The 26504-nt window shown below is 41.3% G+C and overlaps 1 protein-coding gene across 1 annotated transcript; it reads left to right on the top strand.

Annotated features, from left to right (window-relative positions):
• Nucleotides 1-26131, top strand: LOC132392344 (galactosylgalactosylxylosylprotein 3-beta-glucuronosyltransferase 1-like). Its single transcript, XM_059966160.1, has 4 exons — nt 1-112; nt 14053-14579; nt 15731-16027; nt 25989-26131. Exons 1-4 carry the CDS (start codon nt 1-3, stop codon nt 26073-26075), a joined length of 1023 nt encoding a protein of 340 aa, XP_059822143.1. The 3' UTR covers nt 26076-26131.
• The last annotated feature ends 373 nt before the right edge of the window (nt 26132-26504 follow it).

Raw genomic sequence — 26504 nt, 5'->3', positions numbered from 1 at the left:
ATGCCAAGGCGAAGAAACCTTCTCACCGCAATCCTCATCGTCTTACCCTGGACCATACTCTTAACAATTTGGCATCAGAACTCGAGGGATTTTTATTTTGCCATTAAGAAAAGTAGGTGAAATCATTGTGTCTCTGTGTGACTTGACGGTATTCATTAGCCATGAACTAATGCTTCCTTCTAGTTCCTGGTCAGTAGTAGAACACATCTTAAATATATACATTTAAATTGATTAGGTTCTTGGTCTGAATACCCACAGAGAGTGAATACTTAAACATCACTGTACATCCCCTTGATTTTCCAGAAAATAAATAGCAGTTCTCTTGTAATTTCCAGCTAAATAGCTGTTACGTTCTTAATCCTAATTTGTCTTTGGTATATCATCAGCGCAATACAAAGAAGATCTAATGTTGGGGAGTGATCTCCTTTAAGCACAGATACAAAGAAACTGTTATATTACACTCAGTTCATCGTAAAGCTCTTCATTCCCAATGTATTTCCTGTGGCTTTCTGGGAACACATGTGTGTATGTGTATGTATACACACACACACACACTGATTATTCATATCTTTGAGATGCTTTTAAAAATGCACACTAGCAAAACATACATTTCCTCATGCAGGCCAGTTCCTGTTTTTTTAACACTTGTTTGCATCAGATAAAATTGCAAACAATTCGCAGTTTCAGCCTTGTTCAATAAAGTATAGCTGCTGGAATTTTACTCAGACATATGCACATTCACCCTCGTGACTGTGTGGGTTTCCTCTGGGTGCCCTGGTTTTTTCCCACATTCCTAAGACGTAGGGGTTGGTAGGTTAATTGGTCAAATGAGTATAACTGGGTAGAGTGGGCTCGTTAGGTCAGAACGTCCTGTCACCATGCTGAACCTCTAAATAGATATATAAATAAAGTGCTGGATTTTGGGAAGCAAAAAGCAGGGCGGTATAAACACAGAGAATGGCAGAGCCCTGGGGAGTGTTATTGAACAGAGAGACCTTGGGGCGCAAATACGTACTTCTCTTAAAGTGGCAACATGGGTAGAGATGATGGTGAAGAGGGAGCTGCCTGACTTCATCAGTTAAATGGAGAAAAGGTACGTTACATAACATTGATCGGAATACTGTATACTGTTCTAGTCACCATACTACAAGAAAGTTGTGATTAAACTGGAGAGGATACAATAAAGATGAACTCGAATATTGTCCAGATTGGAAGACTTGAGTTAAAACTGGGTTTGATTTCCCTGGAGCGAGATAGGCTGAGAGGTGACACGATAGATGTATACAATATCATGAGATGTCTGGGGAGTGTAGACGGGCCGAGTCTGCTTCCCACGGTAGGGATATCGAAAACGAGAGCACATAGGTTTAAAGGGGTTCTGAGGGGTAAGTTTTTCACCCAAAATGTGCTGCCAGAGGAGGTGGAGAAGGCAGGAACAGTAACAACATTTAAGAGGCATCTGGACTGATGCCTGAATGAGCACAGCATAAATGGATATGGAGTTAATGCAGAGAAGTAGAATTAGTAATGATGAGCATGATAACTAGCATAGTCGTGGTGGGCCACAAGGCCTGTTTCTATGCTGTCCTGTGAGCCTAAAACAAATTAGTCTGATAAAAGCTGTGTCAGTTCCCCGATATGCTGGATGCAGCCTGATAACTTTCCAATGAGCCTGGGTTTTGCTAGGAAGAATCATACATTTTGAGGTTAAGCTAAGCACACCAATTTTAAAAAAAGAGAGAACAATATTTTTGTGCTTCGATTGAAAATTTAGAGATTAACTTCAGAAATAAAAGTACCTGTCAATGGCAAGACATAAGATAACTTAATATCATGAAACAATTCCTTCTCAGTACCAAGGGGGTCAGTGTCCAAATGATAATGCTAGGTTTGGCTCAAATTACCTTCTGACACAATGGTCTTTGGTAGATTCTGGTTAATTGAGGCACACTGGAACCAGTACACTTTGGCCCAATTAAGTGGCTGACCAAATTAGGAGATGTTTCATGGAAATCATTTAAAAAGTCACATTATCATTTAACTGAGTAGCAAATTATGTATTTAAATGAAATACAGAACAAATTAGAGCACTTATCAATATTAATACAGGACGATGAAACTTTGCATTAGTTAGCGATGGAGGAATTCATACAGTGCAAACTGTCATGTTCTTTTGATTGGTTGTATATGAACAAAGTTTATGCAGATAATAGACTGCCTTCATTGCCTTCCTGTATGAAGTACTGTCAAAGCTCACCACTTTTTATTTCAGCATTAGTCGGCGCAAACATAACACAAGCTATTTAAAAACTGTTCGTTCTTAGCATGGTGCAGTGTCTAAAGGCCACACAAGTGCATGTTAGAAACTGTTGCATCATCCAAATCTTCATTTTCATTGCAATATTCGGAAGGATTGTTGATATCTTCAAATTCTTCATAGTTCCTAACCTTCTGAAGAAGTGAAATCATTTCATTTTCACTCATGCATCTCCAAGCCTGAAGTCTTGATACTGCAGTGAGCAAAGCAGTTCTGAATCGTCTTACTGCTTACTTCCCTCCAACTATCAGTGACAAAAGTCACTGATTTTTGAACATAAACACACACAACCGATGTTATTTAAAAAATGGTTCACGCTAAGCACAGTGCAGTGGCTAACAGCCTCAGAAGTGCATGTGACTGACACTAGTTGGAAAATGTTCAGCAAAATTCTCCTGACCCATTTAAGCAGCATAGAGTCCCAAATAAATGAAGGAAATCCCGGCTATTTTCTCGATTAGTTTTTTATCTATAAGTGTTGTCCCAAATAAGTAGCTGTCGGAATTAACTGATGGCCCAGTTAACCGGAATTCACTGTTCTGACATCCCTGAAGAGGAATATTCCATTGCATCAGTCCTAAAGAAGCAGGAAGATGCAACTGAGCTTGAGAACTAAATTTTAAAACTTAGTCTGCGATCAGTGAATGTGTTTAGATGGATGTACAAAGCACTGGAGGAATTCAACAAGTCAGGCCGCATCTATAGAAAGGAATAAACAGTTGACATTTCATCTCGAGAACCTTCATCAAAACTTGAATGAAGGGTGCAAGAAGTCAGAATAAGGACGGGCAGTGGTGGGGGGGGTGGTGGAGATGGAGAGGAGTATGTCGCAAGTCATAAGTGAGACCAGGTGAGGGGGAAGTTGTGTGAGTGAGGGAGGGGAATGACGAAAGCAGCTGGGAGGGAATAAGTGGAGGAGGTAAAGGGCTGAAGAAGAAGAATAACATGATAGGAAAGGACAGTGGACCATGGTAGAAATGGAAAGAGGAGGAGAATCAGATGGAGTTGATAGGTAGGTGAGGAGAAGAGAAGGGAAGAAAAGATAACCAGAATGGGGAATGAAAAGACAGGGAAGGAGTGAGGGTATAGAAATTAACTGGAAGTTAGAGAAATCGATGTCCATGCCATTGGGTTGAATGCTCCTCCAACCTGGGTTTGGCCTGCTTATAGCAGTAGAAGTGACCATGGACAGACAACAGATGGAATACCTTGTTTTTGTAAAGCACTGCTCTAACTTTGGACGAAAATGCAGAATGCTTACATAGATTGCATGAACTACATTATATAATAAAACTAGCTGATAATTGCACATAGAAAATAGAACACAGAAGAGTACAAAACAATGCATGCCCCCTGGCCACGATATTGTGCCGACTCTTTAATCTGCTCCAAGATCAATGTAACCCTTCCCTCATACATAATCCCCCATGTTTCTCCCATCTGTGTGACTATCAGTGAATCTTTTAAATGTCCCTAATGTATCTGCTTCTACTAGCACACCATACACACACAGCTGTCTGTGTAAAAAAGCTTACCTCTAAAATACCCCATACACTTTCTACCAAACACCTCAAAATTATGCCCCCTTGTAATAGTCATTTCTGTCCTGGGAAGAGGTCTCTAACTGTCCACTTGATCAATGTCTCTTATCATCTTGTACACCTCCATCATGTCACTTCTCGTCCACCTTCACTCCAAAGTAAATATCCCTAGTTCACTCAACCTGTCCTCACAGGACATGCTGGTTAATTTAGGCAGCATTCTGGTAAATCACCTCTACCCCTCTCGAAAGCTTCTACATCCTTCCAGAACTGAACACAATAGCTGAAATGTGGTCTAACCAGAGTTTTATAGAGCTGCAACATTACCTTGCAGCTCTTGAACACAATCCCCTGACTAATGAAGACAAATATATCATACGCCTTCTTAACCATCTTATCAACCTGCACTGCAACTTTAAGGTATCTTTGAACATGAACCCCAAGATCCCTCTGTTGCTCCACACTGTTAAGAATTCGGTCATTAACCCCATATTCTGCCTTCAATTTCGACCTTGCAAAGTAAATTACTTTACACTTTTCCAGATTGAACTCCATCTGCCATTTCTCAGCATCTTATCAATCAGTTGTAGCCTATGACAACTTTCTACACTATCTACAACACCACCAACCTTGCCAACTTACTTATCCTCTTCCTTATCCAAGTGAATTTAAAAATTACAAAGAGCGGAGATCTCAGAGCAGATCCTTAGGGAACAGTACTAGTCATTAACCTCCAGGCAGAATATGCTCTACCTAATACCACCTCTGCCTTCTATGGACAAACCAATTCTGAAACCGCACAGCCAAGTTTCCCTGGATCGCAACTCTCCGAATGAGTTTACTTTTGTCAAACGCTTTACTAAATTCCATATACTCCACAATGTGTTTTGTTACATCCTCAAATAATTTAATCATGATTATGAATTTAATCATGACCTGCCCCTCACAAGGCCATACTGGCTATCCCTAATCAGACCGTGCTTTTCCAAATTCTTGCAAATCCTGTCTCTAAGAATTCTCTTCAATAGTTTCCCCACCACTGATGTAAGGTTCACTGGTCCATAATTCTCTACTGCACGTTCTGAACAAAAGAGAAACACTTACCACCCTCCAAACCTGTGACACTACTTCAGTGGCTAGTGCGGATGCAGAGATCATCACCAAGGGTGCAGCAATCCCATCCTTCACTTCCCATAGTAACCTGGCATCTATCCCGTCTGGCTCCCTTGCATCTATCCTGCATCTATCCTAATGTTTTCAAAACTTCCAGCACATCCTTTATCTTAAAGCTGACCTCTTCCAGCATATCAGTCTGTTCCATGCTGACCTCTGATTCGTCAACGTCCTTCTCACTGGTGAATACTGAAGCAAGTTAGCCAACTCCTGGCACAGGTTTCCTCTTTTATCCCTGATCGAACAGGAGTTCTTCTCCTGTTGTTCGTATATGTGTAGAATGCCTTGGGGTTTTCCTTAATCCTGCTTTCCAAAGCCTTTTATGCCCCCTTCTAGCTACCCACAGTCCATCCTTAAGGTCCCTCTTGGCTACTTTGTAACTCTCAAGGGCCCATTCTGACCTTTGCTTCCTAAACCTTAAGTAAGCTTCTTTCTTCCTCTTGATGAGATGCTCCACATCTCTTGTCAACCAGGGTTCCTTCACCCTACCATCCTTTCCCTGCCTCCATGGGACAAACCAATCTAGAACCCAATGAAAGTGCATGCTAGATAACCTTCTGGTATCCATTTCCCTGCGTACGTCTGTTGCCAATTTACACCCCCAAATTCCTACCCAGTAGCATCATACTTTCCCCTCTGCCAATTAAATAATTTCTCATACTGTCTACTCCTGTCTCTGTATAAGGCAGTGGATGTTGTCAGGGAATTGTGGGCATTGGCTCCAAAATGCTCTCCAATCGAGAAATCTGGCATCCTGACCAGGTTCATTGCCTAGTATCAGATCCAGAATGGCCTCTCCTCTAGCTGGCTGGAGTACACACTGTGTCAGGAATCCTTCCTGGAGACATTTATTGAAGGATCAACGGGTCTGGAAAGATAAGAGTATCTTGGATGTCCAGAAAGGTGATGAATTTAGTGAAGAAGAAAAAGGAAAAGTATGTAAAGCTTCAGAGATTAGAATCAAACAAACCACATGAGAATAAAGAAGCCAGAAAAGAACTGAAGAAGGGAATTAGGAAAGCCAGAAGAGGCTATGAAAAGTCCTTATCAAACTGAATCCCAAGGCATTCTATACACACATCAGGAGCAAGAGGATAACTAGGGAGAGGGTGGGTGCACTCTAGGAAAAAGGGGAAACATTTGCTCGAATGTGGAGAATGTGAGTGAGGTACTTAATGAGTACTTTGCTTCAGTATCTACCAAGGAAAAGGACAGCCAGGGCCTAATGGGATTTACCCCAGGTTATTGAAGGAGACAACAGACGAGATTGCTGGGGCCTTGACCAGTATCTTCATGTCCTTTCTAGTCACAGGCGAGGTCCCGGGGACTAGAGAGTGGCTAATGTTGCACCTCTATTTAAGAACAGAACAAGGGAAAATCCTGGGAACTAGACAGGTGAGTCCCATGTCAGTTATAGGGAAATTGCTGGAGAAAATTCTTAGGTACAGGATGTATGAGTATTTGGAAACCCATTGCCTAATGAGGGAGAGCCAGCATGGCTTTGTGAGGGGCAGGTTGTGCCTTACTAGGCTGATTGAGTTTTTTGATGAGAGAGATTGATGTGGGTAGGGCAGTGAATGTTGTCTACATGGTTTTTAGGTAGGTGTTTGACGAAGTCCCTCATGGGAATCTAATCCAGAAAATTAAGATGGCTATGATCCATGGCGAACTGGCTGTTTTGAATTCAGAACTGGCTCGCGCATGGAAAACAGAGGATAGTGGTTGAAGGATCTTTTTTGAGCTGGACGTCTGCAATTAGTGGTGTTCCACAGGGATCTGTACTGGGACCTCTGCTCTTTGTGATGTATATAAATGACCTGGGTGAAATGTAGATGGGTGGGTAAGTAAATTTGTGGATGACACCAAGATTGGTGGAGTTGTGGGTAGTGTAGAAGACTGGCAAAGAATACAGCATGATATAGACCAGTCACAGATATGGGCAGAGAAAAGGCAGATGGAGATTAACCCAGATAATTGTAAAGTGTTGCACCTTGGTAGGGCAAATGCAAGGAGACTTGGCCTGCTGAGTTTCTCCAGCATTTTGTGTGTGTGTTGCTCAGGTTTCCAGCATCTGCAGATTTTCTCTTGTTTGAGACAGTACACTGTTAAGGGCAGAATCCTTAGAAGTGTTGTTGAGCAAAGAGATCCTGGGGTACAAGTTCATAGCTCGTTGAAAACAGCTACACAGGTCAATAAGGTTGTTAAGAAAGCTAATGGAATGTTTACTTTTATTAGATGAAACATTGAGTTCGAAAATCATGAGGTTATGTTGCAACTTTATAAAACTCTAGTTAGGCCACATCTGGAGTACTGCATACGTATAGTCTGGTCATCTCACTATGGGAAGGATGTTGTGGCTTTGGAGAGGTTGCAGAAGAGGTTTACTAGGATGGTGCCTGCTGAAAGGCTGGATAGACATGAGTTGTTTTGTCTGGAATGCCGGATGCCGAGGGGAGATCTGATAGAGATTTACAAGATTATGAGATAGAGTGGACAGAATTTCCCTATCTGTTTCCCAGGGCTGAAACATCTAACACCAGAGGGCATGCATTGAAGGTGAGAGGGGGTAGGTTCAAAGAGGATGTGAGGAGCAAGTTTTCTACTCAGAGAGTGGTGGATGCATGAAATGCATTGCTTGGGTTGGTGGTAGAGGCAAATATATTAGAGGCTTTTAAGAGATGTTTAGATAGGCACATGGATGTAAGGAAGATGGAGGGATATGGTGTAGGTAGGAGAGATTAGTGTTTGGGTGTTTTAGTTAGTTTGGCACAACATTCCGGGCTGTATGGCCTGTTCCTGTGCTGTGCTGTGCTGCTCTATGCACTTCTAAATTCCACTCCATCTAAACCTTTTGCACTAAGGAGGAAGCGATCAATAATAGTGAAGTTGAAATCTCCCATGACAACGACCCTGTTATTTTTGCATCTTCCTAATGTCTGCTTCCCGACCTGCTCCTCGGTGTCTCTGTCGCTATTGAAGGGTCTATAGAATAGCCTCAACAGAGTGATTATTCCCTTCCTGTTTCTTTATCTTCTCACACTGACTCTGTAGACAATCCCTCTGCAACATCCTTCCCTTCTACAACTGTGATACTATCCTTGATTAATAATGCCACTCTGCCAACTCTTTTACTACCCTCCTTGTCCTTTTTGAAACATCTAAACCCTGGAACATCCAGCTGACATGTGACAGCCAAGTCCGTGTTACGGTCACAACATCGTAGTTGCATATAGTTACTTGTGCTCCAAGTCTGTTGCCCTTGTTCCTGATACTTCTTGCATTAAAGTAAACATATTTCAACCCTGTAATTCTGACTACAGTTTTGCACTTTCCACTGGCTATCCTTCCTCTCAGTCTCTCTATACACTCATCTGCCTTTATAACACATGAAAGAGAGCAACTTTTAGGGCTAGAGTGAAAATGTGGGGGAATGGGATGGATGAAGTTTCTCTACCTCGAACTAACATAGACTCTGTTGAAATAATTATACAATTTCATAAAACCATATGGACGCTCCCTAATTATGTAATCATTTTTCAAATACCGAGTTGAATCATAAATAATACACTCCAGCATTTCACAACAGCTGAATTCAGGCTCATCGGTCTATTGTTCTTCTTCTCTCCATCAATTTAGTGATAATATATTTGCTATCTTCTTAACTATTGGAACCAGGATTTAGTAAGCAAGTTGTTGGGTTCTCAGAAACAAAGAAGCATAGAAACCCTACAGCACAATACAGGCCCTTCAGCCAAGGTTGTGCTGCACATGTCCCTTCCTTAGAACTTACTAGGCTTACCTATAGCCCTCTATTTTACAAAGCTCCATGTACCTATCTAAAAGCCTTTTAAAAGACCCTATCATATCCGCCTCCACCACCGTTGCTGGCAGCCCATTCTTCTAGAGATTATGTTTAAAATTTACTTCTGTCACAGCTAACACCTGTAATAAGTTAACAATTATAATCCAAGTTCTAAAACATTGGAGTGAATCTGTTTCAATCCTTTGTTCCCTTGCATTCTGATATCTCTGACAATCCTTGCAGATAACACTACAAAGCATCACTTCAACTGAGACTTCTGTTTCATCCAAACATGCTTTACATTTCCATTGCCTCTTTCCTCACTTAGACTCAAGGGACATGAATGTTCAGAACTCTTCCCAGCATTTAGAACTGGCAACAAGGAAATATTCAAAAGACAAGTAATTATTTTACTTTACTAATATAGAGTTGCGCTCACAGAACAGCCAGTAATCAGTCCCATTTCTTCTCTTCTTATGATACCTGTACTTCTGCAACTTTGCTTTAATTCTTGCAGCACTTTTCTACACTAAAGACTAATTTACAGTAGCCATTAACAAATTGAATATTGCACTTTCTAGGTTATAAACCCTAAGACATAGGAGCAGAATTAGGCCACTCGGCCCATTAATTCTGCTCCATCATTCCATCATGTCTGATTTATTATCCCTCTCAACCCCATTCTCCTGCCTTCTCTCCATGTTTGACACCCTGACTAACCAAAAACTTGTCAAGTTCTACATTAAATATACTCAATGACTTTGCAACGATAGTCATCTGTGGTAATAAATTCCAGATTCACCACCCTCTAGCTAAAGAAATTCCTTTTCATCTCTGTTCTAAATGAACGCCCCTCTATTCTGAGGCTGTGCCCTCTGGTCCAAGACTCCCCCACTATAGAAAACATCCTCATCCATTCTGTCTAACCATACAATATTGGATAGGTTTCAATGAGATCTCCCCCACCCCCCCCCCCCCCAGTTCAAGTACAGGCCCAGAGCCATCAAACACTGAATGTACATTAACCCCTAAATTCCCAGAATCATTCTTGTGAATCTCCTCTGGACATCCTCCAATGCCAACAAACCTTTTCATAGATAAGGGGTCCAAAACTGCTCATAATATTCCAAGTGTGGTCCAACTAATGTCTTATAAAGCCTCAGAATCACATCCTTGCTCTTATATTGTAGTCCTCTTGAAACAAGTGCTAACATTGTACTTGCGTCCTTCCTACCAACTCAACCTGTAAGCTAACCATTAAGGAATCATGCACAAGGATTCCCATGTCCCTTTGCATTGTCTACTTTAGAATTTTCTTCCCATTTAGAAGTTAGTCTATCTCTTTATTCCTTCCATACACTTCCCAACATTATATTCCACCTGTCTCTTCTTTGCCCATTCTCCCAATTTGTCCAAGTGTTTCTACAGACTCCCTGCTTCCTTAATGTTACCTGCCCCTCCAGCTATATTGGTATCAAGTACAAACTTGACCACAACATCATCATTTCCATCATCCAATCTGTTGACATGTAACATGAAAAAAATGATCCCTATACCAACCCCTGCAGAACACTATTGGTCTCCAGTGGACAACCGAAAAGGGCTCCCTTTATTCCTACTCTTTGCCCCCTGTCAGTCAGCCATTCTTCTATTCCTGCTAGTATCTTCCCTATAATTCTTGTTAAGAAGCCTCGTGCAGCACCTTGTCAAAGGGGTTCTGAAAATCCAAGTAAACAACATTCTCTCCCTCTTTTGTCTATTCTGAATTCCAACAGATTTGTCAGGCAAGATTTCCCCTTTAGAAAACCATACTGACTTTAGCCTATTTTTTCATGTGTCTCCAAGTACCCTGAAACCTCAACCATAATAATGGACTCCAACATCTTCTCAACCACTGAAGTCAGGCTAACTGGCCTATAATGTCCTTTTTTCTGCCTCCCTCGCTTCTTAAAGAGTCGAGTTACATTTGCATTTTTCCAGTCCTCCAGAATCATTCCAGAATCTAGTGATTCTTGGAAGATTATTACTAATCCCTCCAGCTACCTCTTTCAGAACTCTGGGGTGTATTCCATTTGGTCCAGGTGACTTATCTACCGTCAACCCTTTCACGTTCTCTAAACACCTTCTTCTTAGTAATAGCAACTATACTCACCTCTACCCCTGACAGTCTTGAATTTCTGGCATTCTGCTAGTGCCTTGCACAGCGAAGACTGATGCAAAATACTTATTAAGTTTGTCTGCCAATTCTTTATCCCCCATTACTACCTCTCCAGTGTCATTTTCAAATGGCCTGATATCCACTCTTGCTTCTCTTTTACTCTTTTTATATACGGTAGCTGAAAAAAATATGGCGTCCTCTTTTATATTATTGGCTAGCTTACCTTCATATTTCTCTCCCTATGGCTTTTTAATTGCCTTCTATTCATTTTTAATAGCTTCTCAAACCTTAACTTCCCACTAATTTTCACTGTATTATACTATTTGCTTTAATACTGTCTTTGACTTCCCTTATCACCACAGTTGCTTCATTCTTGATTTGGAATACTTCTTCATCTATCCTGTGCCTTCCAAATTGCCACCAGAAACTCCAGCCATTGCTGTCCTGCCATCATCCTTGCAAGTGTCCTCTTCCAATTAACTTTGGCCAGCTCCTCTCTCATGCCTCTGTAATTCCCTTTACTCCGCTGTAATACTCATACATCTGACTTTAGCTTCTTCCTCTCAAACTGCAGGGTGAATTTTATTACATTATGATCACCATCTCCCAAGAGTTCATTTACCGTAAGCTCCCTAATCAAATCAAGGTCATTACACACAATACCCAATCCAGAATTGCCCTTCCCTTATAGGGCGCCACCACAAGTTGCTCTAAAAATCCATCTTGTGTGCATTTTACAAGTTCCCTCACTTGAGATCCACCACCAACCTAATTTTCTCAATCGAACTGCACATTGAAATCCCCATGACCATCGCAACATTGCCCTTGTTACATACCATTTGCATTTCTCATTGAAATTAACATCCAACATCCTAGCTACTGTTCAGAGGCCTGTATACGATTCCCATCAGCATCATTTTACCCTTATTATTTCTTAACTTTACCCGCTAGTATTCTACATCTTTCCATCTTATGTCAATTATTTCTGAGGATTTGATTTCATTTTTTACCAACAGAGCCATCCCACCCCCTTTGCCTACCTGCCTGTCAGTTCAATACAAGGTGTATCCTTTGATGTTAGGCTCCCAAATATGATCTTCTTTAAGTCACATCACAAAGATGCCCACAACATCGTACCTGCCAATCTCTACACGTGCTACAAGATCAGCTGCCTTACCCGTATATTTGAGCATTCAGATATAATGCCTTCAGTGCTATATTCAAAACCCTTTTCAATTTTGCCCCCATGTCACACTTCACCTCATCCTACTGACTGCAGTTTTGCCCCACCGTCTGTCTGACCATCTTCAGTCCCACTTAACACTGCATTGACTTGCATACCAACTGCCCCATCCTCAGCCCTATCACTCTGGTTCCAATCCCCCTGCCAACTTAGTTTAAACCCTCACCAACAGCTCTGGCAAACCTGCCCACAAGGATATTAATCCTTTTTGTACAGGTCATACCATACCTTCCCCAGAAGAGATCCCACTGATCCAGCAATCTGAACCCTGACCTCAACCACTGTACCACTCTGCTATTCCTTCCCTGACCAGCAGGTGGCACGGGGAGTCATCCAGAGATTATGACCCTGTTCAGTCTTTTTCTTAACTCCTTATACCCACTGTGTAGAAACCTCTTCCTCCTTTCTACTTATGACATTGGTGCCATGACCTCTGGCCGCTCACCTGGGAGGCACCGCACTGTCCTGGCTTCTCTTTCACAGCCGCAGAGTCTCCTGTCCATTCCTCCCAACTATTGAGTCTCCCATCACTACTGCTCCACCTGACTTTACTCTTCCCTGCTGAGCCTGGCAGCTGTGCCCTGATCAGTCATGCCCCCCCCCCACAGTATCCAGAGGGGAATCCTGCACTGACTGCTTCTCCCCTTATTTCTCCTGGTGGTCACCCAGCTACTGTCTGAAGCCTGTACACTCAGTGTGGCCACCTCAGTAAACAACAAATTCATGAACTTCTCGGTCTTCCAGATGGTTTGAGTGCAACCAGCTCCAACTTCAGTTACATGACCTTGTCAGTTAGGAGCTGAAGTTGGGTGCACTTCCTACAGATGCAGTCATTAGGTAAACTGAAATCACAATCTCACCAGAGAGCATTCTACTGCCTTAACTACCACGTTGCCTGCCCTTGGTATGCCTCTAACTTTTCAAACTTAAGTTCTAGCCTGTGCCTGTTCTCACCAAAGCCTAGCCACTCTAACACTGGCCACTCACACAGTGGCCACCCAACAACAGCCACTCTGTTCAAACCCCACTCTTTTTATTGGCCCTTGTTAATTAACCCTAGTTACTAATAACCCAAGCAATCTCCCACTCCACTCATAAGTCCTGACAGGCCCTACTCACTTTTTAAATTTTACAAAGAACCATCTTCAGCTCACTCACAGTCTCCTGCTCCACAGCCTAATCCCAATAGGCCCCACTCCGCTTTTTACAACTGCCACATAAAGTCGACAAGAAACTATCTCCAATCTTCTGCTCCAAAATTCTGTCAGAATTTCCAAGGTGATTTTAAAATGTTTTAAACTATCATAGAAGATGCAAATTTTATTTTTAAAGGTCTTGATGTTGACATATTTGAGACTTCATGACAAAAAGTGAGGCTGGGGCGGCATGGTAGTCTAGCGATTATCGTAATGGTAATACAGCGCCAGCTACCCAGGTTCAATTGCACTGTTGTAATAAAGAAGTGTGTACATTCTCCCCATGGCCACTTGGGTTTCCACCAGGCGCTCTGGTCCTCCAACATTCCAAAGAAATAATTGGTCATATGGATGTAACTGGGCCGCATGAGCTTAGAGGGGTTGGGGGGGGGGGGGTCTGATACTGCGTTGTATCTCAAAATTTAAAAGAAACAATAAAAATTAATAACATTCCACTTTAGATTATACATTACACTGAACATGTTACAGATTGCATCTTAACATACTTATTCTCTCAATAAAATTGGGTCAAATGAAAGATATTCCACCAACAATACTACTTATTGACTGACATAAGACCTTAGCATATACATTTGAACATCTTCTCCTGTTTCCTTTTCAGAGGAGCCAGACAATGGAACAAAACGGGCAATCACCAACAGCTCGCACAGCAAGGAGGAACAAGATGTCTGTATTCACCAGCAGCCAGTGCAAACTCAGACCTACATCAAACTGGAATACGTCTACACCAGGCCACCCCAATGGTCTCAGTCTTTACCAACCATCTATGTCATAACGCCAACTTATACCAGACCTGTGCAGAAAGCAGAGCTAACCAGACTGGCTAATACTTTCCTCCATGTGCAGAACCTGCACTGGATTGTGGTCGAGGACTCCCCCCGGAGGACCGGTTTAGTAGCACTGCTGCTGGAAAAGTGCGGACTGAATTTTACTCACTTGAACGTTCAAAGCCCAAAAAGCATGAGATTGGGCCCCACTAAGTCATCATCGCGAGCTCCAAGAGGCACCTTGCAAAGAAACCTGGGCCTTCGCTGGCTGAGAGACAGGCTAAACCCAAATGACTCTTCAGAGGGTGTGGTTTATTTTGCAGATGATGATAATACATACAGCTTGGAACTCTTTGAGGAGGTGCACATTATTATTTTAAAATATCTTTGCATTGAACAACAATTCTTACATTCTACTGATTTGCACAATTCGATCACTATAGTTGTTCAATTAAATGAGCATTTAATAATCACTGGTAGTTTATTCATATCACTTGCAAGGATACTTTTCAAAATATATTCTTACTAATTTTATATAATAATTTAATACAAGTGGAAAGTCAGCACAGCACTAGAGTCTTGAGCTCCTGAATGGGAGAGATGCACTTCGATTTTGATTCTTCGCTGTATGGAGCTCTGGATGAAGATCTTCATTAGTTTTAACCTGTAGTTAGTATTTAATTATTGCTATGTGCCTGTGATGTGCAGCAAATAGGCTTTACATTGCAGCTGTGCATACATGTGTAAGAATAAGTATGACTTGATTACTTCTGGAAGGCTGCATATTAAAGGCATATTCAATCTTTAGTGGGTTTACTGTCCCTTCCTGGTCACTAAGAAAGTGAAAGTAGAGAACAGACGTAAAAAAAAATTGGAGAGAATTTAACCCCCAGTTTAACCCGAGCCTAACTACAGGACAGTGTGTAATGACCAATTAACATACCAGCCAATACGCCTTTGGATTGTGGGAGGAAACCCACACAGTAACGGGTGTACATACAAACTCATTAGAGACAGCGATGGGAAATGAACCTAGGGCGCTGGTACTGTGAAGCGTTGTTCTAACCACTACACTACCGTAAGTATTAGCTGCTAGTCTTTTTGACAGTGATGATGAAACGCCTATAATGTCTTGACAGCGTTCACTGTCAGAAATCAGCATCTATTTTAGGGCCAAATTTAGGAGTGATATTAGATTCAAAGCATTTTATTTAAATAGTGAACTGAATTCATAGATGAAAACAGTGATTTTTTTTTAATTTTGGATAATGCCGTGGGGAAAACCAAATAGCATCTGAAAAGCAGGATGAATAGGATATGCTGCACATCTGTATCTCAGAGACAGCACAACATTCAGATACTTAGTCCTGAATTGCAAAGTTAACAGTTGCAGTAAATAGTCAAGAAAACTTTCAGGCTTACATTTGTCAATCAGGAAAAATAAAGACACAGGGGCTATAATAAAGATTCCATGGAGAAGTTTAAAAAGTATCTCTTATTTATATTTTTCAGATGCGATTCACGAAAAAGGTCTCAGTATGGCCAGTGGCTTTTGTTGGTGGACTGCTATACGAGTCTCCGAAAGTGAACACTGCAGGAAAAGTTGTTGGTTGGAAAACTGTCTTCGATCCAAATCGACCTTTTGCTATTGATATGGCAGGATTTGCAATCAATGTTAAGTTGATACTCAAGAAATCTTCAGCCAACTTCCAGCTCTATGGTGTCAAGGGAGGATACCAGGAGACTAGCTTGTTGCGTGAGCTTGTAACTTTAAAAGAACTGGAACCTAAAGCTTCAAATTGCACTAAAGTAGAGTAACGTTCCAATTGAGTCTTATTTAGTATAGAATGCTTATTCTTTCACAAACCTCCACCACAAATGCCATATCATTACTAAATCAAACCATTACATTTGACTGTCAATCAGCAAAGTTTTTGAATTAGTGTCCAAAACAGGGATTGCCGAGGAACAGTGGTCAACTGTATAATGGACTTTTGGATCTCTTTACACCAGTAGGTTGCTTGCGACACTCACGATCAATATGCCATCCTTTAGGCTGTTTTACAACAATAATTCCTAGCATTCTCCAGGTGACAGCCTAGGAGTGTCACGTCTTTAGCTCACGTCACAGGCCAATGCTGACCCAAGATACAAGTAAGAGCAGTCAAACTGCAACCAGCCCACTCCACCTCCATTGAAGATTCCACCAAAATCTATAAAAAGATTTGCCAACATTGGATATGTGTAGGCGCTAGGATTTGTGAGAGCCTGTAAGTGATTGCTCCTTTTGTGTCAATTTGTTTTTACTATTTCTCTAGCAAGGCAAACATTTAGCACCCATCTCTCATTGTCACTCCCTTTGTGAAGGTATTGGTGAACCAGGTTCTTGAATTGCTGCATTCCTTCTGGTTGAGGAACACATACTGTGCCATGGGGATGGAGTGCCAAAATTCAGGCTTAGCAACAAAGAAGACAAAGAAGAAACATTTCTGAATTGTCACAGAGCACTACAGCACATAAACAGGCCTTTTGGCACATCTAGTCTGTGCCAAATGGTTATTCTGTCTTGTCTCATCAACCTGCACAGAGCCCTCCCATTCATATACTTACCTAGATTTCTCTTAAATGTTGAAATTGAAACCATATCCTCCATTTCCTCTAGCAATTCATTCTACAGTCACACCATCCTCCTAGTGAGGAAGTTCCCCTTCAGGTTCTCCAAAAACATTTCGCCTTTCACCCTTAACTAACAACCTCTATTTCTAGTTTCACCACAACTTTAGAGGAAAAAACCTGCATGCATTGATCCAATTTATACCCATCATAATTTTGTATAGCTTATCAAATCTTTCCTCATTCTCCTACACTCCTGGGAATAAAGTATTAACCTGTAAAAGGATCTAGTGCTTTCTCACTGTATTTGACAAATAAACTCTTCTTGGACTTCCAGCTGGGTACAGGTATTGATTATAACCAGCGTTTCGATGACAAACCCTGCCATCTTCTTCAGGGATGGTGGCTGGACATGTCTAGTTTTGTGATATTTATACCCCCTGTAGTCTATCCGTCCTGATTGATATGTCCTCATCTAATCATGTTTATGCTCTCCCACCTTTCACAAGATCACAAGAGAAAGGAGCCAAAGTAGGCCATTCGGCCCATCGAGTCCGCTCTTCCGCTCCGCCATGAGCTAAACTATTCTCCTATCTAATTCCAATATCTGGCTTTTTCCCCATATCCCTTGATATTACATGTCTATCAATCTATCAATCTCCTCCTTAAACACCCTCAATGATCGGGCCTCCACAGCTGCATGTGGCAACGAATTCTATAAATCCACGACCCTCTGCCTAACTGTCTTTCTTACAATTGAAATCTTGTAGATTTTCTCTGCAGTCTTTCAATCTTATTGATATCTTTCCTGTAGGCAGGTGACCAGAACTAAACACAATACTCCACATTTGGTCTCATCAACTTCAACATAACTTCCCAACACCTGCACTCAGTATTGTGATTATGAAGGCCAATGTGCCAGAAGTTCTTTCTACAATCCTAGCTATCTGTGACACAACTTTTAAGGAATTATAGATCTGCATTCCCAGATCCCTCTGTTCTACAATACTCCTCAGTGCCCTACCATTCACTGTGTCAGTCCTATCCTGGTTTGTCCTGCCAAAGTGCAAGCCCCTCACGTGTCTGCATTAAATTCCATCTGCCATTTTAATGCCCCTTTTCCCAGCTGATTCATTTCATGCAGCATGTTTTGATAGCCTTCCTCACTGTCCACCACACCACCAGTATTGGAGTCGTCCTCAAATGTGTTGATCCAGTTTACCACATTATCATCTAGATTGTTGATACAGATGACAAACAACTATGGACCCAGCTGTGAACCCTACGGTACAGGCCTCCAGACAGACGGGCAACCATCTGTTACTACTCTGCCTTCTCCCATGAAACCGGTGTTTGATCCAGATTATAACCACATCCTGAATGTCAAGTCACTGAACCATCTTCACCAGGCTCCCATGCAGGACTTTGTCAATGGTCTTGCTAAAAATTCATGTGATCAATGTCTACTGCATTTCCTTCATCAACTTTCCTGTTAACTTCTTTGGAAAACTGCAAGATTGGTTAAATAAGACCTACCATGTACAAAGTCATGTTGACTATCCCGAATCAGGCCCTGTCTATCCAAATTCTCATATATCTTGTCCCTTACAATACCTTCCAATAACTTACCCACTACTGAAGTCAGAATCACCAGCCTGTAATTTCCTAGCTTATTCTTACAGCCTTTCTTGAACAACAATACCCAACCTCCAGCACCTCATCTGTGGCTAATGATGCTTTACATACCACTGCCAGAGCCCTGCAATTTCTGAACTAGCCTCCAACAAGGTCCAATGGTCAGACACCAGGGACTTATCCACCCTAATATTCCTCAAGACAGAAAGGCTTCTGCAGTCAGTATATGGTCCATGACCTCAGTGCTGTTTTGCATCAGTCCTGTAGAATCTGTGCTCATCTCCCAAGTAAATACTTTTGCAGAACTCCATTTGAGAACATCCCCTTCTCTTTTGGTTGCATGCATAGATGACAACACTAATCCTCAAATAAACCATTTTGCTATACTTTAACACTTCATCTAACTGTAGAAACTCTTGGGATTCTCCTTCACCTCGCTTGCCGGAGCAAACTCATGTCTTCATTTAGACCTCCTGCTTTCCCTCTTAAGTGTTCTTTTGCAGTAGCTACACCCCTTCGCTACATCATACTCCTTGCTGCTTATAACTGCTATACACCTCCTTCACCTTCTTAATCCAGATGTCAATATACCTCAAAAACCAAAGTTCTCTAAACCTGTTAGTTTTGCCTTTTACTTTAGTAGGAACATACAAAGTCTTTACTCTCAAAATTTCCATTTTGAAGGCTTCTCACTTACCAAGCATCCCTCTGGCAGAAAACAACCTCTCCCAAATCCATACTTGCCAGATCCTTTTTGACGTAATTAAAATAGTCCTTTCTCCAGTTTAGTTTCTCTTACACATACTTGCCCCTACATATACTTCCGTCATCTGCCCTGCCTCATTCCTTAATAGGAAATCCAATATCACACTCTAATTGGGATCTCTATCTGTTGATTAAGGAAACTTTCCTGAACACACTTGACTAACTCTATCCAATCTAGTCCTTTACAGTATAGGAGTTCCAATCAATACGTGGAAAGTTAAAAATTACCTACTAATCACAACCTTATTTTTTTGCAACAGTCTGTTTTCTCTCTACAAATTTGTTCTTCTAAATCCTGCTGATTATTGGGTTGTCTATAACATTATCCCATTAATGCAGTTATCCCTTTCCTGTTCTTCAGTTTCACCCATAAAGTTTCAGTAGACAGCCTTCTAGTCCGTCCTATCTGAGAAATGGCATGACATTTTCCCTAACTAATAATGCCACCCCTCCCCCTATACCACCTCTCCCTCTATCCTGTCTAAAACAATAGAACCCCAAAACATTGAGCTGCCAGTACTGCCCCTCCTGCAACCAAGTCCCACTAATAGCTGCAGTATCATTATTCTACATGCTGAGGCCATGCTCTAATGCTCTCCACATTACCTACAATTACCTACATTGAAATAGACACAACTCAAAATATTCTTATCACCCTAATCAACCTTTCATTTTCTGTCTTTGTATGCAGGCTTAAGATCACCTTTCTCCACAACTACTTTGCTATCTGCATTAGCATCCTTGTTCCCAACTCTCATTTGAAACCCTCCCCTCCACCCCCATGCAGCACCAGCAAACTTCCATGAATCTGGATGGTATGGGACTTGGAGGAGAACCTATAAGAGCACCTGCTCCACTTGTCCTTCTTGATGGTTGAGGTTATGAGACTGAGCAATTTCTGATCAGAAACTACAATGGGTTATGCAAGTAGATCATAGAGTAGAAACTGTGTCTTTAAGGTATGATAAATGTTTAGGGTAAATGTCTATTACATGCTGTTACAAGAGCAGGAATGTCTTGTGGATGTTCCCGTGTTTAGATGTTTTATTACGAACAGAGAAGGAAATAATAGAGATGGGGGAGCGGCATTGCTTCCAGGGATAGTATCACAGCTGTAGAAAGGGAGGATATCATAGAATTTACTCTGTTGGGAGTCAATAGCAATTGAGATACTGAAGATCAGAATGGGAGGTAGATTTTGGAAAGGTGTAAAAAAGAATAGGGTCATTGTCATGGGTGACTTCAAATTTCCTAATATTGATCAGCACCTCCTTAGTGCAAAAGGTTTGGACAGGGCAGAATTCATTAGGTGTGTCCAGGAAGGATTCCTGACTCAATCTATTGATAGGCCGACTGGAGGAGAGGCTATGTTGGATTTGGTGCTAGGCAATGGACCAGGTGAGGTGCCAGAGTGCTCAGTGGGAGACCACTTCTGAAACAATTACCACAACTCCTTGACCTTTACCATAGACTTGGACAGGGATAGAAGCAGCTGGTATGGGAAATTATTTAACTGGGGGGAGGTCATTATGATGCTATTAAGCAGGAACTTGGGAGTAAAAATTGACAACAGATGTACTCAGGGAAATGGATGACAAAAATGTGGACGTTGTTTAGCAAGTTCCAACTGGAGGTTCTGGATAGGTTTGTCCAATTGAGTCAGGGAAAGGATGTTAGAGTGAAGGAACTGTGGTTGGCAAGAGATGTGGAACATCCAGTCAAGAGGAATAAGCTTACTTAAGGTTTAGGAAACAAGGATCGGACAGAGCTCTAGAGAGATACAAGCTAACCTGGAAGGAGCTGAAGAATGGACTTAGGAGAGCAAGAAGGGGATATGAGAAGAAGGACTTGGTGAGTAGAATAAAGGAAAACCCCTGGCATTCTACATGTATGTGAAGGATGAGGATGAAGATTGGACTGATCAGGGATAGTAAGAGGAAACTGGTGCTGAAGTCAGAAGAGGTTGGGGAGATCCTTAATGAATAATTTGCTTCAGTATTCACCAGTGAGAGGGACCTTGTTGAGTGTGAGGACAGTGTAAAATAGGCTGATATGCTTGAACACATTGATGTTAAGAAAGAGGATGTGCTAAAACTTTTGAAAAACATTTGGATAGGTAAGTCACCAGGGCCAGACAGGATACATCCAATCTTACTATAGGAAGTGAGGGAACAGATTCCTAAAACTTTAGTGATGTTATTTCCATCCTCATTGGTCACTGATGATTAGAGGGTGGCAAATATAATTTCTTTGTTCAAGAAAGGTATTGGGGATAACTCTGAATTATAGACCATTGTGTCTTACTTCACTGAAGGACAAATTATTGTGAAGATTCTTAGAGACAGGATTTCCTAGTGTTTAGAGAAGCTCAACCTGAGTAGAGATAGTCCGCATGGCTTTGTGAGGGATAGGTCATGCCTCACAATCCTGACTGAATTCATTCAGGATGTGACAAAGCACATTGATGAAGGTAGACCAGTGGATGTGGTGTATAGTAAGGTACTTAACAAGTGGGCTCATTCAGATCTGTTCTGGGACCCCTGCTCTTTGTGATTTCATAAATGATTTTGATGAGAAAGTGGAAGAGTGGATTAGTAAATTTGCAGATCACACAAGGGTTGTTGGAGCTGTGGACAGCATGGAGGGTTGTTGAAGGTTGCAATGGGGCTTTGACTGAATACAGAGCTGCGCTAGGAAGTGGCCAGTGGAGATCAATCCAGAGAAGTGTGAAGTGATTCATTTTGGCAGGTCAAATTTGAAGGCAGCATACAGGGTTAATGGCTGGACTCTTAGCAGTGAGGAAGAACAGAGGAATCTTGAGGCCCATGTCCACAGATCCTTCAAAGTTACCACGCAAGTGGATAGGGCCGTTAAGAAGATGTATGGTGTGTCGGCCTTCAGCATCTCTCAGTAAGGGGATTGAGTTCAGGAGCCACAGGTTAGATCACACATGGAATATTGTGTTCCGTTCTAGTCACCCCACCATAGGAAGGATGTGGAAGTTTTCGACAGGGTGCAGAGGAGACTTACCAGAATGCTGTCTGGATTAGGGGGCATGTCTTATAAAGATAGATTGAGTGAACTAGGACTTCTCTTTTTGGAGTGAAAGAGGATGAGAAGTGACTTGATAGAGGTGTATAAGATGAATAAGAGGCATAGACAGAGAGTACAACCAGAGACTATTTCCCAGGGCAGAAACGACTAATACATGGGGCATCATTTTAAAATGATTGGAGAAAAGGATAGGGGGGATATTAGTGGTAAGTGCTTTATGCGGAGGGTTGTGGTTGTGTGGAACATCTTGCCGGGGTGGTGGTAGAGACTGATACATGAGGGACATTTAGGAAACTCTTAGATGGGCTCTTGGACGATACAAGAATGGAAGTCTATGCAGGACAAAAGGTTAGATTGGTCTTAGAATAGGTTTAAAGGTCGACACAATGTTATGGGCCAAAGTGCCCGTACTATGCAGGAATGTTCTATGTTCTAATGGATGGGATACCAAACACATTGGCTGCTTTATACTGAAATGAATGGAAACACTTTCACTCAGCAGGTACTGAACCTGTGGAATTCTCTACTGCAGAAGGCTTTGAATGTATGTAAGAAGGAATTAAATAGATCTCAGGAGAGAAAAAGTAGCAAAAAAGTAAGGGAGAAGTGGGAAAATGGTGACGAAATAGGGGATCGTCTGTGATAGCACTGAATGGAAGGACAGGCTCAAAGGGCAAATTGCTAAAGAACTACTCTTTATCCAGATTATCTATGCTTCTGTTCCCATGGCTCAAACATTACTTGCCACTTATCAGTCCATGAGTATTGGTTCACACAGTGGCATGAACTTCTTCATTTGCTGAAGAACTGCAGTTGCCATTGAACATTGCAAACATCCCCAGTCCTGACATTACAGTGAAAAAAAGATTATTGATGAAGTAGCACAATGTAGTTTAGCAGTGAGGTATCGGGGCTAGAATGATTGACTTCTAGCAACCACATTAACTCACCAATGTGGGAGATTCAATCAATCATTCAATCATTTCCTCTTGATCCCTCTTGACATTAGTTTTATGGGAATCTCACATGCAGTAAGTTTCTGCCTTGATATCACAGTTAATATCATAGCTTCATCCAGATTAATGATCAAGAGTCAGCTGAAAGACTGCAGAGGCCAGGTCATTGGATGTATTCAAGGTGGAGGTCAATAGGTGCTTGATTAGTCGGGCATGGAAGGCTGCAGGGAGAAGGCAGAAGAAAGGGGTTGAGAGGGAAAATGGATCAGCCATGATGAATTGGTGGGACAAGACTTGATGGACCAAATGGTCTACTTCTGCTCCTACGTCTTAAGGAAAGGGTTAATAGTAAACTTGACAGGTTTATGCATCTTCCATTGCAAGCTCGTTTCATCAGATCAGGAAAAAATTAGAGAACAATTAATTCTGTTTCTCTCTCTCTCTCTCTGCAGATGCTGCCTGATTTGTCGAGCATATCCACTAGTTCCTGTTTATATTTCCCATTTTACAAACGCTGCTGTTTTTGCCTTTTCAATAATGCAAGCTTCTTTTTTTCCTAATTTATAATGTTCCAATTAACCCAGACAACCTGTTCATATTTTATTCCTTCACAGTGTGGTCTGGGTCAATTCTGACCCGGCCCAAGAATCCCCTCATAAGAAATGTCAATAGCAAATTTTGAACCACAGATCTATTTTGAATGTATATTTTGAATTTATTTTGAATCTATTTTGAATGCCCATCTGATATTAATAAATTGGTGATTAATCCTTAATTAATGTTTCAGAGATCTAAAGTCCATTTCAATAGATACAGGTCAAATTTGACCTGGATCAGCCTCAATGTACAAAAATTTGTAGCACCTGTACAGAAGTATAACATTTTAAATATTTTCATTTTTGTGCATTTTGGGTCACTTTAGGAAAAGTCATCAAATTTCTGCTAAGAAAATTGGCATTTAGGGTGATTTTACTGCTGTCAAATATCAAAACGGGTCAAATTTAACCTGAACAGTATGTAAGGGTTAAATTTAATCAAGTAATTTAAAAAGAGTTTTGATATGGTGGATACGGATTATTTTCTCTCCTGGAGAATTTAGACAAATGGGCATCATCTTTGAATTGAATGTGGCTATTTAGGACATTTTAAAATTAAGACACATTTCATTTCAAACGTATCAAAATTTTAAGACTCTCTTCCTCCGCCCCCTGAGCATCAGGAAATCGCTTTTGAAATCAATACTTTTTTAAGGTAATGTTCTTGAAAAGTAGGTAAATGGAAGTTTCTGGGAGCAATTTGGAAGGTGCATACCAAGGGGAACGTGTATCATTCCAGACAACATTCCGTAGGAAGGATGTAGTAGCAATGCAGACAGAATGCAAAAGGAATTCTCCAGCAATGCAGTGCTGTAATTATATGGATAGGTTAAATAGTCCGGGTCTACTTTTACTGGAATATAGGAAGCTAAGGGGAATAAATAGCATAGATCATCAGGATTCTTTTCACTGAGGAGTCTTGGATAGAAAAGCAGAGAAACATTGGACTGACCTGGGAAAGAGCTTAGCGTAGGTTCAGTGTTCCCTCTAGTTTTTTTATATAGCTGCATGGACTAATTATTGCTCTGAGCAGGAAATTTTTACGTGGCCTGAAAACTACGCGGCACTTCAGACTAGCATTTCCAGCTGTGTGGCAGCAAAGGCCGTGTGCGCGGGAGCATTTCAGTCACTGCACTGCTGTGCACCCACGCAGCTTAGAGGGATCGGCGCTTACATCTCCTGCTATTGTAGTGTAGCGGCTAGCACGATGCTGTCACAGCTCGCAGTGCGGAGCTTGGAGTTCAATTCCGGCACCCTCTGGAAGGAGTGTTGGAACGTCCTCCCTGAGGAGCTCCACTTTCCTCCCTCAGTCCAAAGACATGCCGGGTAGGTTAACCGGTCATTGTAAATTGTCCCTTGATCAGGTTTGGATTAAAACAGGATAGTCGGGGTTGCTGGGGCGGCACAGCAAAAAGGGCTGGAAGGGACTATTCTGTGCCATGTCTCTAAATAAATAAATAGATAGACATCACAGATGGCGTTGGTGAGTGGGCTGTCGGAGCCCATTTCTGTGCTGTATGACTTAGCAGAGCAGCTCAAAGCACTGAATGGCCAATTCTCATGTCGATACAGCAACGTTCAATTACATGCAAAAAGACAGGAATAAAGTTAATAGCTTAATAGAGATGGGGTGATGGCTTTTAATATGAAGTGTAAGCAATTCAGAATTGTTTTTAAATATTACATTGCATTTTCTTAGCAATGAGTTGATGACTGCACAGTGATAAATTTAAATAAAAGTTCTAGATCATTCAGAAGCTGTAGATTGTATTGGAGCTTTTAAAAAAATTATAAGTACATTGGTTAGCAGTACATTGCAAGACTGGTGTACAAATTCATACAGGCCATATGGAGGAATTTTAAATGTTAGCACTCGATTTCTTATATTAACTTTATGTTTACAGGTATGTAATGCAAAACTGTTAATTATGTCAATAGTTTCAAATGACATCCATTCGCTTGGGGTTTAAATATACAAAGAAAGTAGAAAAATTAGATATTTTGTCATTTTACATGAGGTTTTCGAACAATTCTATCTGTGAGTCCATCCCTAATATTAGGAACTCTCCCAGAAAGGCATGGGCTAATTTATTGTACTGTATTGGACATGAATTGTTAAAGTTCTTATTTTTATCTATGATCATTTTACAGATCCTAGTTTGGCATACTCGGACTGAGAAACCAGTTCTAATTAATGAAGGAAAGAATGGATTTACTGATCCAAGAGTGGAGGTGTAATCTTTTCTCAGACAGAAAGCACGTTCCGTAAGTCACAAATCATTGCAACTGATGAAGTAATATTGATCTATTTTGCTTCAAGGGTTAAGGGGACAGGCTGGTGGATTCTGTATTTATCACGGACTTATACTTATTGCAATTTTTCAGCTTTAGCAACAATGTTAGAACCACCTTGAATTTCAGACATCACTATCGTCCATTTTTGTGTTTCCTGAAATGAACTAAATGCAGTTATTACTTGGCAGAGCTCAGGATTTCAATTTATCACAGGAGGAGGCAGGCGTTGGACAACATTCACTTTTGCTTTTCAATCATTTTGTAGCCTTTTTAATTGCCTCCTCGTACCTGTTTGACCTACAGCCTGATCCCCCCACTATAATTTTACATTAATTAGCATTATCTTCTCTCTGAGAGATGACCATGTGCAGT

Source organism: Hypanus sabinus, chromosome 4, assembly GCF_030144855.1.
Source record: "Hypanus sabinus isolate sHypSab1 chromosome 4, sHypSab1.hap1, whole genome shotgun sequence".
NCBI lineage: Eukaryota > Metazoa > Chordata > Chondrichthyes > Myliobatiformes > Dasyatidae > Hypanus > Hypanus sabinus.
Note: the sequence above shows the minus strand (reverse complement) of the source record. Positions and strands in the feature narration are given on the sequence as shown.